The sequence below is a fragment of the Mugil cephalus genome, chromosome 7 (assembly GCF_022458985.1).
Source record: "Mugil cephalus isolate CIBA_MC_2020 chromosome 7, CIBA_Mcephalus_1.1, whole genome shotgun sequence".
Taxonomy (NCBI): domain Eukaryota; kingdom Metazoa; phylum Chordata; class Actinopteri; order Mugiliformes; family Mugilidae; genus Mugil; species Mugil cephalus.
This window is the reverse complement of record NC_061776.1, coordinates 18,681,416-18,696,029: the sequence shown is the minus strand read 5'-3', so window position 1 is coordinate 18,696,029 and position 14,614 is coordinate 18,681,416. Positions and strand designations below refer to the sequence as shown.

General features: G+C 44.6%; 1 protein-coding gene across 1 annotated transcript in view; it reads left to right on the top strand.

The window, feature by feature from the left end:
- The window catches only part of LOC125010826 (semaphorin-6B-like), a 28,161-nt gene that overhangs the window by 5,162 nt on the left and 8,385 nt on the right, over positions 1–14,614 (top strand). Inside the window, exons 2-11 of the mRNA XM_047589678.1 lie at positions 8,115–8,238; positions 9,245–9,356; positions 10,588–10,648; positions 10,765–10,827; positions 12,611–12,709; positions 12,795–12,885; positions 13,119–13,238; positions 13,872–13,960; positions 14,040–14,257; positions 14,342–14,473. Of these exons, the coding sequence (XP_047445634.1) occupies positions 8,118–8,238; positions 9,245–9,356; positions 10,588–10,648; positions 10,765–10,827; positions 12,611–12,709; positions 12,795–12,885; positions 13,119–13,238; positions 13,872–13,960; positions 14,040–14,257; positions 14,342–14,473 (1,106 nt within the window). The 5' untranslated portion in view covers positions 8,115–8,117. The remainder of the gene's footprint in view (positions 1–8,114; positions 8,239–9,244; positions 9,357–10,587; positions 10,649–10,764; positions 10,828–12,610; positions 12,710–12,794; positions 12,886–13,118; positions 13,239–13,871; positions 13,961–14,039; positions 14,258–14,341; positions 14,474–14,614) is intronic.

The window sequence follows — 14,614 nt, the reverse complement described above, 5'->3', positions numbered from 1 at the left end:
GCTCCGGTGTGTGCGCGCGTTTGACTCTGTGCTCATAGTGTGTGCACTGCATACTCATGCGCTCGCCTCTAGCTCAGAGCTGTGCAGTGAATGTATATGTGCTTACTGCAGTCAAACTCTGGTTAGTAACGTTTGCCCTTGCTGCAGCTTTGGACAGGGCCGTAAACGCTCGTGAGCGTGTGTCTGTGTGTGTTTCCGGGGTATGTCTTCGTCTCTGTGCACCATTACCTGTTTTGCAGCTCAAATGTTGTCGTTTGGGAGTGTTTGGTTGCTTTGTTCCTACGTTCCTGAGCTGTTTATCCCGCCGTGTGTACATGTGCATTATCCATAAGCTGCATTCATAGGCTACTGTGTGCCTGTCACTTGCAGCAATTTGGCTTTAGGCAGAAGGCCTGATTGGGGAAGAAGTCTGAGGGGAGATGGAGCTCTCTTTGGCTACACTCCAGCTCTGTCCATCCTATTTTAATTACCTATGGCACTCACCCAGGGGAATATCTCTCTTCCTCTGTGCCTCTGTTTCTACTCTCCATCTCCTCCTCTCCTTTCTCCACTCTTTCGGCCACCATCTTCTCATGTCATCTCCGTCGTTCATTGCGCCTTAAATCTCACTTGGCCCCGCTTCTCTCTATCGTATTCGTCCTTCCTTTCACACCTAATAGCTGCGTCAAAGGCCCGTTCAGAGCTAACCTTTGAATTAGCATATAAATGACCCCATGGACTGAATGGTATTTTTGGATATTTAACAGCAAAAGACAGATTCCCTCCACTCTGATTAGACCTGTCCTAGGGAGACAGGGAGCCACTTGAGGGAATATCACCTCCGCCTCGATAAGATAAAGACCTGACACAATGATTCCACGACTAAAGAGCGCGTGACTCCGTGTGTCTGCGAGTACCTTTTGCTCTTTCTCATGTTTGTATATGAGTCCGTGCAAACAGGCCTGTGAACTTGAATAAATATCCCTGTTTTCATGTTTCTTCGTTCCAACCTTAACGCTGCGTTGTTCAACCTGTATTTTTTGCTTGTTCTGGACAAATTCACAAAGAGTTGTTCCAACAGCAGCAAGTCCAACTTGGATCAAACTCTTAAGATCCAGCCAACCATACTGGCACGTGTAATTGATAAAATTACAGTTACAGCAACATGCAGGGATTTGCCAAACGTGCCACAAGTACAAACTACAAATGAAGGGATAGGTTTGGGAACTATTGCTAAAGTATCGACATCACTCTCATGTCCGTAGGTTCAAATGTACATGCACTACAGCAGCCAGTAAGCTTAGCTTAGCACAACACCTGTCAAAAGCTAAAAAATATCTACTAACGCTCACAGTTTTACACATTATAACCAAAGTGTTAAGTTGTGGTTTTAAAGCTGGGCTCAGTAAACAGCCAACACAGTTATGGTTTTATGCAGTACATAGCCCTGAAACTGCTGCATTTATGCTTTGGTTTTCTTTAAATTTCTTTAGACCCGTCTGCCGACTGAAGACTTAACATAAACATTTGAGATGTGACCAAAAGACGTCACCAAATTAACTTTTACCTGACCCAGAAGATTTAGATTCATTTAATTGTCGACGCAAGAGAATCCCAAACTTGACTTTTCTCTCAAACTTCTCTCTCATCTCAGCACATTTATAAATGTGTTATATTCTTCGCTTATGCTTTCACTATTTCAGCATTTTTTTTAGTTTTATTTTGTTTTTTTGGTAAATTTAAAACACAAGATAGATGTGAATAATAGCAAGCAGTGTTTGAAACCACGCTCCAACAGATACAGGCAGTTCTTTGTAAGGCTCATATTAGAGATGCTCCGCCCTTTTTAATTCTATGTGTTAGAGTGGAATCAGCAAAGTCAAATATTTGTGAGGCAGCCACCGTTTCTGTGTGAGCTCAGTCACAAGTTAGAGCTACTACACAGTATTTTCACTTCAAGATACAGTTTAATGTTGGTTTGAGCCCTCACGAATTGAGATACTTCACTCAACAACATTGTCATAAAGCACGAGGCGAGGCACCAGACTCTAACATATGCTTCGTAACTGTGCTACACATCCTGGTAGCGTTGATGGATTGGTTTTCTACAGCCGTACAATGTTTGTCTGAACTTTCACCAGCAGGTTACCTGAGCATAAACGCCTCACAGAAGGATTCAGAGTCAAGTCCCGTTTAGTGTGCACCCTTTCCATTTCCACTAGATATCAGCGTTCAGTCTATTAATGCAACGATTGCGCTCGTCGGGTGGAGTGCTGAAGTGTGAAGGTGACCCACTTCTCCCGTTTTAGCCCTTGTCTGCGTTTCCACCCTCAGGCCATCTTACTTATTTCCGGGCTTTAACCTGCATACCGTCCTCAAGAAGAAGCGAGTTACAAATGGGAACAGGGTGCAGAGAAATCTGTTTCAGCTGAGTCGTCGATGCTGATTGTTGCGTGAAGACTTGGATTGTGCAGTTTGCAGTCCAACTTTCTGAACCCATCTTGTTTAGGACTTGTTTACTGACATGACAGTAAAGCTGAGGATTTGCAGTGAGCTCTTTTCCCGTACAGTATTTCTTTTCAGCCATATATCTTATTTGTTTCATTAGAGTTTACATCATGTCCATCAATGTGTATCAAGGTTTTTACATGAAGAAGGAAAATGAATCACTAATGTAGCTCTCTCATCCTGATTCAGCTGAAATGCACATCTTTGAAATGGAAACTCCATTTAAAAGAGTTGAGTGATGTTTTCTAAGTAAAAACGTAATGAGAAATATCACGGTGTTTTCAGTGACTATGCTCTATTCTTGACCTGCTGATTTCAAATGAGGCGTGTGGATCATGTGGAGACAAAATGCTTGCAGCTACCCCATCCCCCCTCCTTGCGCAGAGACCGGGGACCCCCACCTCCTTATATCTATGCCCACATATGTGTTCGTGCACGCTCACATGAATGCAGGTGTATTTGGGGGTAATTCTCGAGTGTGTGCACTGTGTGTGTGTGTGTTTATTTGCTGTGTGTTAGAGGGCGGACCCGCCCTCCTCGCGTTTACATCCACTGCAACGGAACATCTCTGCCTAGCTTTGCTATTGGTTGCTACGGTAACAAAGGCACAGAGTGGAGTGGCTGCAGCAGCCAAACAGAGAGCAAGGGACGGAGGGAAAGAAACGGAGACGTTGGAAGATTTTGCCTGTAGACCTGATCACAACGGCCGATTCATCAGATAGCATGTCTGAGATGCAGGGACGAGTCAAAATGGCAGCGCCATGAAAACATGAGCCTGATTTCTGTCACACACACACACAAATCAAAGGAATAATTAATGGCTGTTATGTAGATGGGTGGAGCAGTGGTCAAGGCTCCTGAAACCAGGACTCTCACTAGCCGTGCATCTGCTGGACTGCTCAGGCCCTCTGTATTTACGTCCTAGTGTTTTCTCGTGGTCAGTAAATGCTCCTTTGGCGTGGATAGGGATGCTGCTCTGTCTCTCCTGCAGTATGGGAGTGTATTGATCTCGCTCAGCGGCTTTAATAGTCGAGATGCTCTCTGCAAATATGAACATGTCCAATAAACACTGAAGGCCACTGAGGAATTTTATGATGGGATCGTGTGTAAATATTAAATAGATAATCACGCCATGGATGACTTTCACATGGCTCGCTTCGAAATTCCCAGCGTGCCGTCACTCCTGTCAGATCATCGGTGGCGGTGGGAGGAAAGGGCAGTGGAGAAACTCTGAGATGCGGCCCAATCTCCGCTGAAACACGTGGACAAAGTGGTGAGAGGTGAAATCAGGTGTGTATGCGCCTTCAGATGGCCTGCTGATTGGCTAATTATGTGGGTGTTAGCAGATGATTTGCTAATGGGTTGCCTGATGAGGCTAGATTACATCGTGTGACTGTCGCCATCATTACATGCGTCCCATGATAACAGTGTCAGTGTCACACCATTTAATCCTATCATACCAACATGATCTGACACAAATAGCATAACCCCCTTTCTTCTCTCCACTCAGCCGTCTGTCCTCCCGTGATTTCCTTACTCATTCTGTCACCGGGCTGTTTTTATGGCTTGATGAGCTGGAGGTCTGTAGCAGGCGGTATTTGTCTTCCTCCTCTTTGTCTTTTAATGAAACCACCTCTGACTGTTATCCTTCATCTCTGTCTTTTGGCTCAGCAGGGAAAACTCAGAGACCTTGATAACCAAACATCGAAGCGTTACCCCAAACCTTTTTTTTTTTCTTTTCATAGCTCAGAGCATTAAAAATACGGCCTTTGTCATGGCACTGGCCAGCAGCAGAGATTTAATATGTTGGCCTTGGCCCAGATCCAGTGGTTTATCTTATGGATCAATAACCTTAATCAATATGCACTCTAATGAGGAGGGTTCATCAGTGATCAGCTGCAGGGTTTTAGTATGTCGCATGCACATTTTTTTAAAGGCATTACGCAAAATTATTGTGTAGAAAGCTGCAAAATATTTGGTTCCATTTAAAATGGTTTTAGTTATTGGAAAGTGTGTTACATTTATACATCTAGATTAGAAGTTAACGTTTTAAATAATGGATTCCGTCAGTCATGTTGTTCTCATTTGCATTATTTAGTGATAAACTTTAATCAGATTTAAACAACATGAAATGCCGTGAGTTACATTTAGCCTGTTGGTGCTTCCACTCCTGTAATTTGGCATCATTAAATGTATGCTGAATTATCTGTTATTATCTCCTGGCAGCGGCGTAGCATAAACACAGCAACCACTAGATTACTTTATGGAAAACTACTTAGGAGACTCAAATCCAATCATTTCTTATTGGATTTCTGGACAACGTTTTGCAATGTTCGTAAATCAACCTTATAAATAATATGTGCATTGCGACTCTTGACTACAAGAAAGCTGTATTGGTTGTTATGGCAAAGCTTGTCCACATCTCTGGATGCACACGCTTCATTTAATTCCCTTTCAGTCTGCACAAGACAACACCATTTCATTTCAGGTTTAAGTATGAATTGGCTATAATGAAATGAGGCTGACCCTAAACCTCAATCGGTTCCAGTCGAGGGAATCCCAGTGGAGAAACAAACCTTCCAGCCCCCCTCAAGGCTTCTCCCAATGCATCTGATGAGCTGAAGGCTTAGCGGTGTCAAACCTGCAATCTCTGGGCTACAATTTCATTTGAAGTGGTCCATGGAGTACAGTCTCCAGCCCACATCACCAAGCTGATGTCTTCAAACAGCTTGTCACTCCATTTCACACAGAGTCTGAAGTATTGGCAACACAGGTGACTGTGCTTACATACACAAGTATACGTGTGTTACATCTGGGTGCATCTGTGTGCTTCAAATAGCAGTTGTCATCGCCTTAGCAACCAACACGTCTACCTCTTTACCTTCACTGAAAACATTTTTTTTTTTTGTATCTGGGAACAGACAAGATGAGAGATGGAGACAGAAATGAAGGGAGGAGGTGGTTGATGGAGGTAGAAAGATGGCAGATGAAAGGAACCAAGCAGGGGTTGGGGGAAACATGGAACATGGCATTCAGGTTGATTTGAAGGGAGCAGTGCTAATATTGCGCACGTCTTTTCTGCAGTTTCGAACCTTTCTTTCCATTTGTGCCCCATCAAATTTCGCATTTTCACAAGATTTCAGCGGGCTGGCAAGACGAAACCCGAGCACTCCGCCCTTTGTGCTCTCTTCATTTTGTCTTTTCTCTCCTTCTCTTTATGTTGCCTCTTCCCTTTCAAAGTGCTCTCACATCAGTGACAGTTCGTACCGACACACAAGCATGTATAGCGGAGGCCTTTTGAGTAAATGCTCAAGAAATAATCCCTCATTCAAACATATGTTTCGTGGTGTGTCAGCCACAATTTACGTCTGGCAGTAACTTATGTGCAGCGGCATTATTCCACTGTCTCGGTCTTACAGCTGCACTAGATCCTGTTATATGGGACGAAGGCTTGACTTTGACAGTTTGAGCCTTTATGCAGGTATGTTGTGGCTGTGAAGATGGACATTTTATTGTGCCCCTTGGTCCATTAGTGTGGTCCAAACTAGAATATATCAGTAATGACTGAATTGATTGCAATGAAAATTTAACCAGACATTTGCGGTCCCCGGATAATGAATCCTAATGATTTTAGTGATCCCCTGACCTTCCTTTCAGGGCCGGCATGGCATTACCGTGGACGCTTTTGAGTGAACCATCTCAGCGATTATTTAACGGATTGTCAAGGAATCTGTTACAGACAGTCATATTTATCTCCCTGCGCATCCTAATGGCCTGGCGCTGGCGATCTTCCGATTATAAAACTCTGTCGTCAGCACAGATTTTCTCTTGGTTCGCTGCCTCGGTTTATGACTAAATTCATGTAGAGGTAATGGGATTTGAATCAGCCACAGCTGCGGGTTGTTTTTAGTCTTAATTAACAAATGTTAGCATGTTAAAATGCTAAATTAAAAGGGCGAACATGAGCGACATCACACATAGTGTACATAATATCAGGTCATTAGCGAGTACAGGGCTCAGAGCAGACTCACAGAGCAGCGTGTCTTGTCTTTTGTACGGAGCTGTTGATGTGATTGATGTTGTTGTGATTCTTTATGAAGACACCAAGAAGTCGTGCAAACTACATAGCTTGCCACATTGACTGCCTTCCACAAACTACAGTCTGATGTGTTTAGCTTGTGGTAGACAGCTGCCTAATCACCAGCCTAGTATTTTTTTTCGGTACCTGCTCTGTCTCAAACAGTTTCTAAGGACGACTACTCAGATGTTTTGTTGGAACCTATGGACCGTGCATAATAATAAGTGATGTAGGAACCAGGTCAAAAATGTACTGTTGCAGAAGTGGCTTAAACTGCAATAATAATTTCCAATCACCGATACTAACGAATACATCAACACATAATGATGCCATGAGCCAAACTCCCTTCAACCCAATGTGCTCTGCTTGTCCTCCTTCTCTATAACGCTATAATTAATAGATGTAACGCCTCACAGAAAGGTATCTTTGGGGATTGCCTGGCTTGATTGGCATGTGTGGTGGGGAGTGATTGACAAGCAATGCTCCGGTTCTCAGCCAGATCCATCCATCTCTCCTCCACAGTCAAACTCCAGGCTTGAAAGCAGAAGTCCCCAAGCCAGTGGGTGATGTCTCTATGGCTACGTTCCTCTTTCGTACACAGGCTGTGGTAACAAACCATCTGGTGGCAACCGTCAGGTTACTGTTTGCTCCATTTGGCTTGTTCATGCTTTAGGGCATTTTTTTGACTTTTGACCTGTAGAAAGGCATTGTCCAGCTTGCTCAAGTCACCCCCTTCATCTCTGCCTTTTATGCTCCAGCTATCTGGTTGAGAGAAACCAGATATCCCCCTTTTTGTGCTTAATTGCCAGTTAAATAGCCTTTTTGTGTCTGTACAGAAACAAAAATTAGTGAAAGGAACATTACCCCCAACGTGACTGTGTAGCCCTGTGAACTTTTTGTCTCTCGTGCTTTATAGGGTTTTGAGAGTCCCCTTAAATTCACACCGGCTGACAATGGAGTGACATTTCTGACAATAGATGCCTGTTACATCTGTGGATCAGACAATAGAAACACATTAGCTCCCTGCTGAATCCAGGTTTGTGGCAGCAGGCAACCTGCTGCACTTCTGACCCTGTTTTCACATTAACACATGACTAACACACACAAACACACGCACACTCACTAAAAGCCTCCAGCGATGTGATGCACTCCCTAGCTCGTTAACCTAACCATAACCTAAATGAAACCTTCATCCGTCTCAACAGGTCTGAACTCTCAAACTGTTGTGCCCCTCAGGGCTCCACGAGGAGGATTAGTATTCTATTAAAAAGTTGGCACCCACAACTTCCTAAAAACAACACCGCACACGCACGCACGCACGCACGCACGCACGCACGCACGCACGCAGACACACGCACGCATGCACACACACACACACACACACACACACACACACACACACAAAGGCCTGCTGGTCAGTTCCTCTAACCTGAAAAATCTACCAAATTCTCAATAGCCACACAATCACGCACTCTCACTCGTGCACACACACGCAGGCGTATACAGTGCACAATGACAATTTTTCTCTCTCCTCTCTCTTTGTTAACAGTGCATGTGTGCAGCTGCCATGGCAACCGTGGCCCCTCCCCTCACATTTCTTCTCCTGCTGCTTCAAGTGGCTGATGGCTCATTCCCAGAGGAACCCAGTCCGCTCAGCTACGTCCCCATAGAGGGTATGTGTCCTTACCCTCCTTGTGTGGGGGTTTGTGTGTGTGTGTGTGCGTGTGTGTGTGTGTGCGTGTGCGCGCGGGCTCGAGTGTGTGCGCGGCATTGATGAATGGCTCCACGGTGGATGTGGAAATCGGGGGGTCAAGGGTCGGGAACCTTGGCGTGGAGCCGCTTTCGTGCTACCCAGGCACGCAGATAAATAAAGAAACTTCTTCTCTGTGGCAACAAATGAATAAATACGAGAGAGGGAGGAAGACATGAAAGAAGAAAGGAACAAAGAGAAAGAGAAAGAAATGATCATTATAGATCTTGAGATGTGGGTAAAGGTAAAAAAAAAAAGTGGGAGATAGTGGGATTGGGTGGGGTGATACAGACGAGAAGAGAGAGGGTTGAGGGGTGGAAGAGGGAAAAGGGGGGGGGCAGGTGGAGATGGATCTCTACACCCTCTCTCCCTTCCCTGTTGTCAAGGACAGTGAGACGTTTTCCCAATCTGTCTTCACATGATGAGGGCTCCCCGTGGAGACCTCTGCTCGGAAAGTTTCTCATAATCTGGCACTGCCACCTTCTCTCTCAACCTCATCTGTATTTTCACATTTATATTAAATGTAGGGGAGAAAGGGGGGGAAATTCATGCTTCACAATAAAATCATAAAAATAGTGACTGCGCCCTGTTTTCCTCATTATTATTAACTGCATGCATCAACCACAGCTAAAAAAGAGGAGGAGATAGAAGTGTTTGAATGTGCTTTAATTGCCCCACGGTTCATATACATCCATTATCTTTGTTTTTTTTTTTCCCAAAACAAAAGCATCAAAAATGAGTGACGGCATTTTTTAAAGTGAGGGTTAGAAAGGGTTTTTATTGCCTGCCTGAGTGCTTTGAGTAAATACAGTGCAGCAGATGGAAACAGTGCATGCTTTCAGAGAATCCTCGAGCAAGGCACTTCATTTTCTAGCGTCTTTTGAGAAATATTTCCCATCTGTGCCTTTTTGTCTGTGCGCCCGTGTCAGTGGTGAGGAGATACCCAGTGTTCCTGGGCAGGGCTCATCGTTCAGCTCAAAGACAGGAGCTGCACATCCAGACGGTTCTCCAAGTCAACCGCACGCTCTACATAGGAGCCAGGTAACCAACAGCAACCGCCTCCGACTGTGTGTTACTGACGTGTTCGCATTAATATGTTTTTGCTTTCATTTGACTCCTCTGCTCCCATCTGCTGTCACTCGGCAGAGGACGTTCAGTTTGCTGGGGATGATGTGTCTTGTTGTTGAATGTCAAATGGAAGCTGTTTGTCCACTGGACACGAAAAATAAGAATTGCTTCAAACCAGCGATGAGCAAATAGCCGCATGTGATCCGTTCCCCTTGCAATAAAGAAAGCATTCACTTACATACTCTACTTCAAACCTCGACTGTACTGCATAAGCAGAGACGTAATAGAGGGGTATGCAAACCATATCCCTCGTGCTCAAATGGAGACTGATAAACTAATAACATCCATCCATTTTCAAGTGCTTATCTGAAGTCGTGTTGCAGCGGTGACAGGCCAAGCATGAATTTCAGATGTCCCCAGCCAGTCAACATATATATATATATAATCCCTCCAGCAAATTCCAGGCACACGCTTACCAAATAAACACCGCAAATACATAATATTGCACACCCAATATAACTGGATCATTTTACAATTCTAAAACTGTTTTCAATTCCATGGCTTTAGCCTTTAAAATGTGTTTGTCCCTGTCACCCTGCTTCCCCCACTAACAAAAAAAAAAAAAAAAAAAAAAAAAAAAAAGCTATAAAATAAAGAGGCGGCAGCCTAACAAAAAGTTATGGCTGGATTTATTCACCAAGACAAACCCGCCATTGAACTGACCGGCTTCACGGTACCAATGAAATCCATGAAAATAAAATAAAAGTCAACCGCATACAAACACTTGAAGCTCACCTTTGTGCAGGAAAACCTCTGTTCCATTCATGTTTTCTTTACAGTGTGACTATCTAAAGTGTCTCTTTCCCCGCACAGAAAGACCAAAACTCAGTATTTATTACAAGAATGAATAATCCAAGTATAGAAAGTGATAAATAACTTCAGCTGTTAAAATGTGCAACACAGATCATACTTTCATATGACCCTCATTTCCTAATGCAGCATTGTTTAGGCCTTACTGAGTTTTATGAATCGGTTTTACTCTACAAAGCATCTCAAACACACACATAAAACTTTGGTCCTCCATTGATAAAAAAAAAAAAACATAATGTTTATATTCCTTACATAGCGTTAATATTAACTATTGCTCTGTATTAATATGTTGTTATGATGCTGGGAATGAGTCGAGGTGTTTTGTGTTTTCTAGAGATGACTTGTACAGAGTGGAGCTGGATAACATGGTCGGTGATGAGATGTTCTTCAGCAAGGTTGGACTCATTGTGGTTGCACACACACACACACACACACACACACACACACACACACACACACACACACAAAATTAAATGGAAATGTTCATGAGACGGTGGTTTGTCTGTTCCAGAAAAGGACCTGGGAATCCAATAAGAATGATATTCGGGTGTGTCGGATGAAGGGCAAACATGAGGTAAAATACTCACACACAACGATGGCTTTGCCACTGGTATCAATCGGTTCTATACTATCACACGGATGGACGCACACACAAGTAACAGCTGTTACAGGAGCCTTATTTCCTTTGTGTGCCCGCGCATTCAGTATTTACACAAATGTGATCTGGCTGATACGCAATCAGCACATCACTCGACGGAGCTCGGTGAAACGTTACCCGAGTCTAAAAATGTCTGTGAAGCAGCTTTTTCTTTTTTCTTTTTGTATTTTCTTGTACTCACACCTGCATTGTGCCCGTTTTCTGCATATATATCACTGACAGCCTGCGGGGAAGACGAGAAAGTGGGACAATTATATCTCCATATGAGACGATAGCTGACAGTGCTGTGTAGCGTTATCAAATCAACAAAAGACAAAGATTTGATGGGATGGTAGCCTGGTTGACAAGGCGGAACCGAAAAATACAAGTTTTATTGCATAAGTGCTGCAACGCCGCTGGAAAAAACGCAATCTGGGTGGAACCGGGGTGGAAAAAAAGGATAGAAAGGCAATGGGAAACATTATAGAGTAAACCGAGCAGATAGAGTGACACAGCCTCGGGGAGAAAGCTGTAATTGAAATGAGTTGAGGAAGGGTGGTATAGAGATGAGACGGGATGAGTGTGAGTGGGTGGAGGAAGAAAGAATATAAGGAGGACAGGGCGGCCACCAGGTGGTGGAGGTGTATGAGGTGGAGGGGGACAACAAAAGGGAGCAGAGAGGCGTCGCTTCAAACAACACAGATGAAAAGAGAAGAAGATGCAGGGGTGAAAGAAATGATTAAAGCTTTGATAAAAGTGGGACAAAGATAGGAGGAGAAGTCTAAGCCAAGGTGGAGAGACACAACACAGTGAACTAGGTAAGTTAAAAATCCCCTAATGACAAGGAGCTCTGTAAACTATAAAGCATTAACCCAACATGCATCATACAGTCACACAGTAATTGGACCAGTCTGGGTACTGTATATGTGCAGCACCACCACAACTGACACCTCTCATCAGAGATAGTTATACTCACTCTAGCGTAAAAAGTGTAAAGTGAACAAATATCACACACATTAGCGGTGACAATAAGGAGCCAGTACGAGGCAGCGCGAACAATATACAGTATGCATTCAGACGTCTGCATGAAATACAGACATAACCAAAGTTATTAAAGGAGCTACACATTTCATTCACTTTCTCGCCAAAGGTTTTGATGAGAAACCTGACGTCTTTACAGCTGATAAATAGCAGCTTTCCTTCAGTTCCCTTGTGGTTGCCTGGCAACTGGTGTTCCAACAAGGATATAACGTGTTAATTAGTGAGCTTTAGAGGCGTCGGATGTTGGATTTTGTTACCTTTGGGTGGAGACAAATGAGCTGTTTCCAGTTTTTATACCAAGGTGAGCTGATGGGGCTGCTGGTTCCCGAGGCGTGTCTATTGTTCTATGGTTAAAAAACAAAAGTCCAATGATTCTTTAATCACTTCCGCTTGTGATTTTATGACGAATAAAGTTTAGAGCTACATTTAAAAACAATAAAAAACATATATTTTGGAGTTTTAACTTCGTGTCATTTCTCATTCATTTGTTCCTCCAGATGGAGAGGGACTGTTTATACTTAATGTTGGCAGTCTCCTTGCTCTAAATGGGAGCGTCGCATCGGTTCAAAACTGGCTTTGTCCCATTAGCATGTGCATTTTCTAGCTCTTCTTCTTCTTCTTCTTCTTCTTCTTCTTCTAATCATCATTTCCTTTTGTTTCCTTTCTCTTTTTCCTACAGGGAGAGTGTCGTAATTTCATCAAGGTTCTGCTCAGCCAGCACGGCGGCCTGTTTGTATGTGGAACAAACGCCTTCAACCCACTGTGTGCCAACTACACCGTCAGTATCCCTCTATACTGGTCAGCTGGTCAGTCTGTGCGCCTGTGCCAGTTGGTTCATCCGTGTCCTTTTTGTCCTGTTGCAGAGGGACACTCTGGAGATGGTGGGCGAGCCCGTCAGTGGGATGGCGCGCTGCCCGTATGACCCGCGACACGCTAATGTGGCTTTATTTGCAGGTAGCGTCTCTTCACTGTTGTGCAGATATCAGACTCAGCTGTCAGCTCCAGACATATAAACGTCTGTGCCCTTGCGTTTACCTTTACGAATGATTTATAGTTCGACCTCTCGCGGCATTGCTTGTTTGGTTTTAATCTTCCCGACCTTGTGCTATCGCTCCATCTGTATCTTCTCCTTCTTAATCTCCTCCATTTCCCGACTCTGTGCATCACTCTCTCTCTCTCTCTCTCAGATGGAAGTCTTTTTACCGGCACCGTGACAGACTTCCTGGCCATCGACGCGGTGATCTATCGCAGCCTCGGCGACAGCCCTGCCCTCCGCACAGTCAAGCACGACTCCAAATGGTTCAGAGGTACTTTTAGAAACAGGCGCGTTAAAAAAAAAAATAAAAAAATTGCCCACCAAAGCCAGACACCTTCAACGGACAATCAGGAAGCAAATAACGGAAACCATCATCATTATCTCCAGTACTTGGCGACCGTCTTTTCATCAGTGGTTCATAGGTGAACAAGGCGATCTTAAGGGGCTAAATAATAAGCTACATTCAGCAAAAGCAGATGTCCACTTAATAGATCTGTAATAAGTGGAGTCAGACGGAGTGATGTATTGTGGTTAGTCAGACTTTGCGGATTCGAGGCTTTAATAAGCCTTCCGCTGAACAGCAAAGCCTGTTTTCCACTGAGGAAACAACAAACCGGTGCTGGTCAAAGCCGGGACAGCACTGGATGAATAAATGATAGATAATGTGTATGCTTTTGTCCACAGTGATAAATTAAAAAGGGCATGAATATTCAATGAGCGATGCTGGTGGACGGCAGCAGTTCACGTTAATGCCACTGTTATTACAGCACCATGTCAGGGACTGTGCAGCATTAAGTTTGACCTCCAGGCACAGAGCTGCCGCTGCTGCTGCTGCTGATGTTCGTAGCTGCCACTGTGTGTGTTGCCTAACACCATTTTTTTTTTTTTGCATTTTATTTTCCAGAGCCCTACTTTGTGAGCGCTATGGAGTGGGGGCCTCATATTTATTTCTTCTTCAGAGAGATGGCCATGGAGTTTCATCATCTGGAGAAGGTGCTCTCTCATTCTTTCTCTCCTTTCCTGCTTCCCTCCTTCTGTTCTGCCGTGACTTCCCCGTCTCTTCTTCGACCAGGTGATGGTGTCCCGGGTGGCACGTGTGTGTAAGGCTGACCTGGGCGGATCTCAGCGCGTCCTCGAGAAACAGTGGACCACGTTCCTGAAGGCGCGGCTCAACTGCTCCGTGCCGGGAGACTCACACTTTTACTTCAACCTCTTGCACGCCACAAGCAACATCATCCACATGCAGGGGCGAGACGTCATCCTGGGTCTCTTCTCCACGCCGCCTAATAGGTACCGAGATGCCGCGCACTTACGCGCCCGCGAATAAAGCCGTTATTTCCTCTCACCGCTGTCTCCTTCCCTCGTCTCTGGCAGCATCCCTGGCTCTGCGGTGTGCGTGTTCGACATGCAGCAGCTCGCTCACGCCTTTGAGGGCAGGTTTAAGGAGCAAAAATCCCCAGAATCTATTTGGACACCTGTGCCGGACGAAGCAGTGCCCAAACCAAGGTATTGTTGTGCAAATTGTACGTGATCAGAATACTGCTGCAGCGGTGCTGTCTTGAGCACCTGTCTCACGCTCGTAGTCTTCTCTCTGCCCTCCCTCCCCACCCCCCTGTGAGCTTCAGCTGTCAGTCACAGCGATACCTC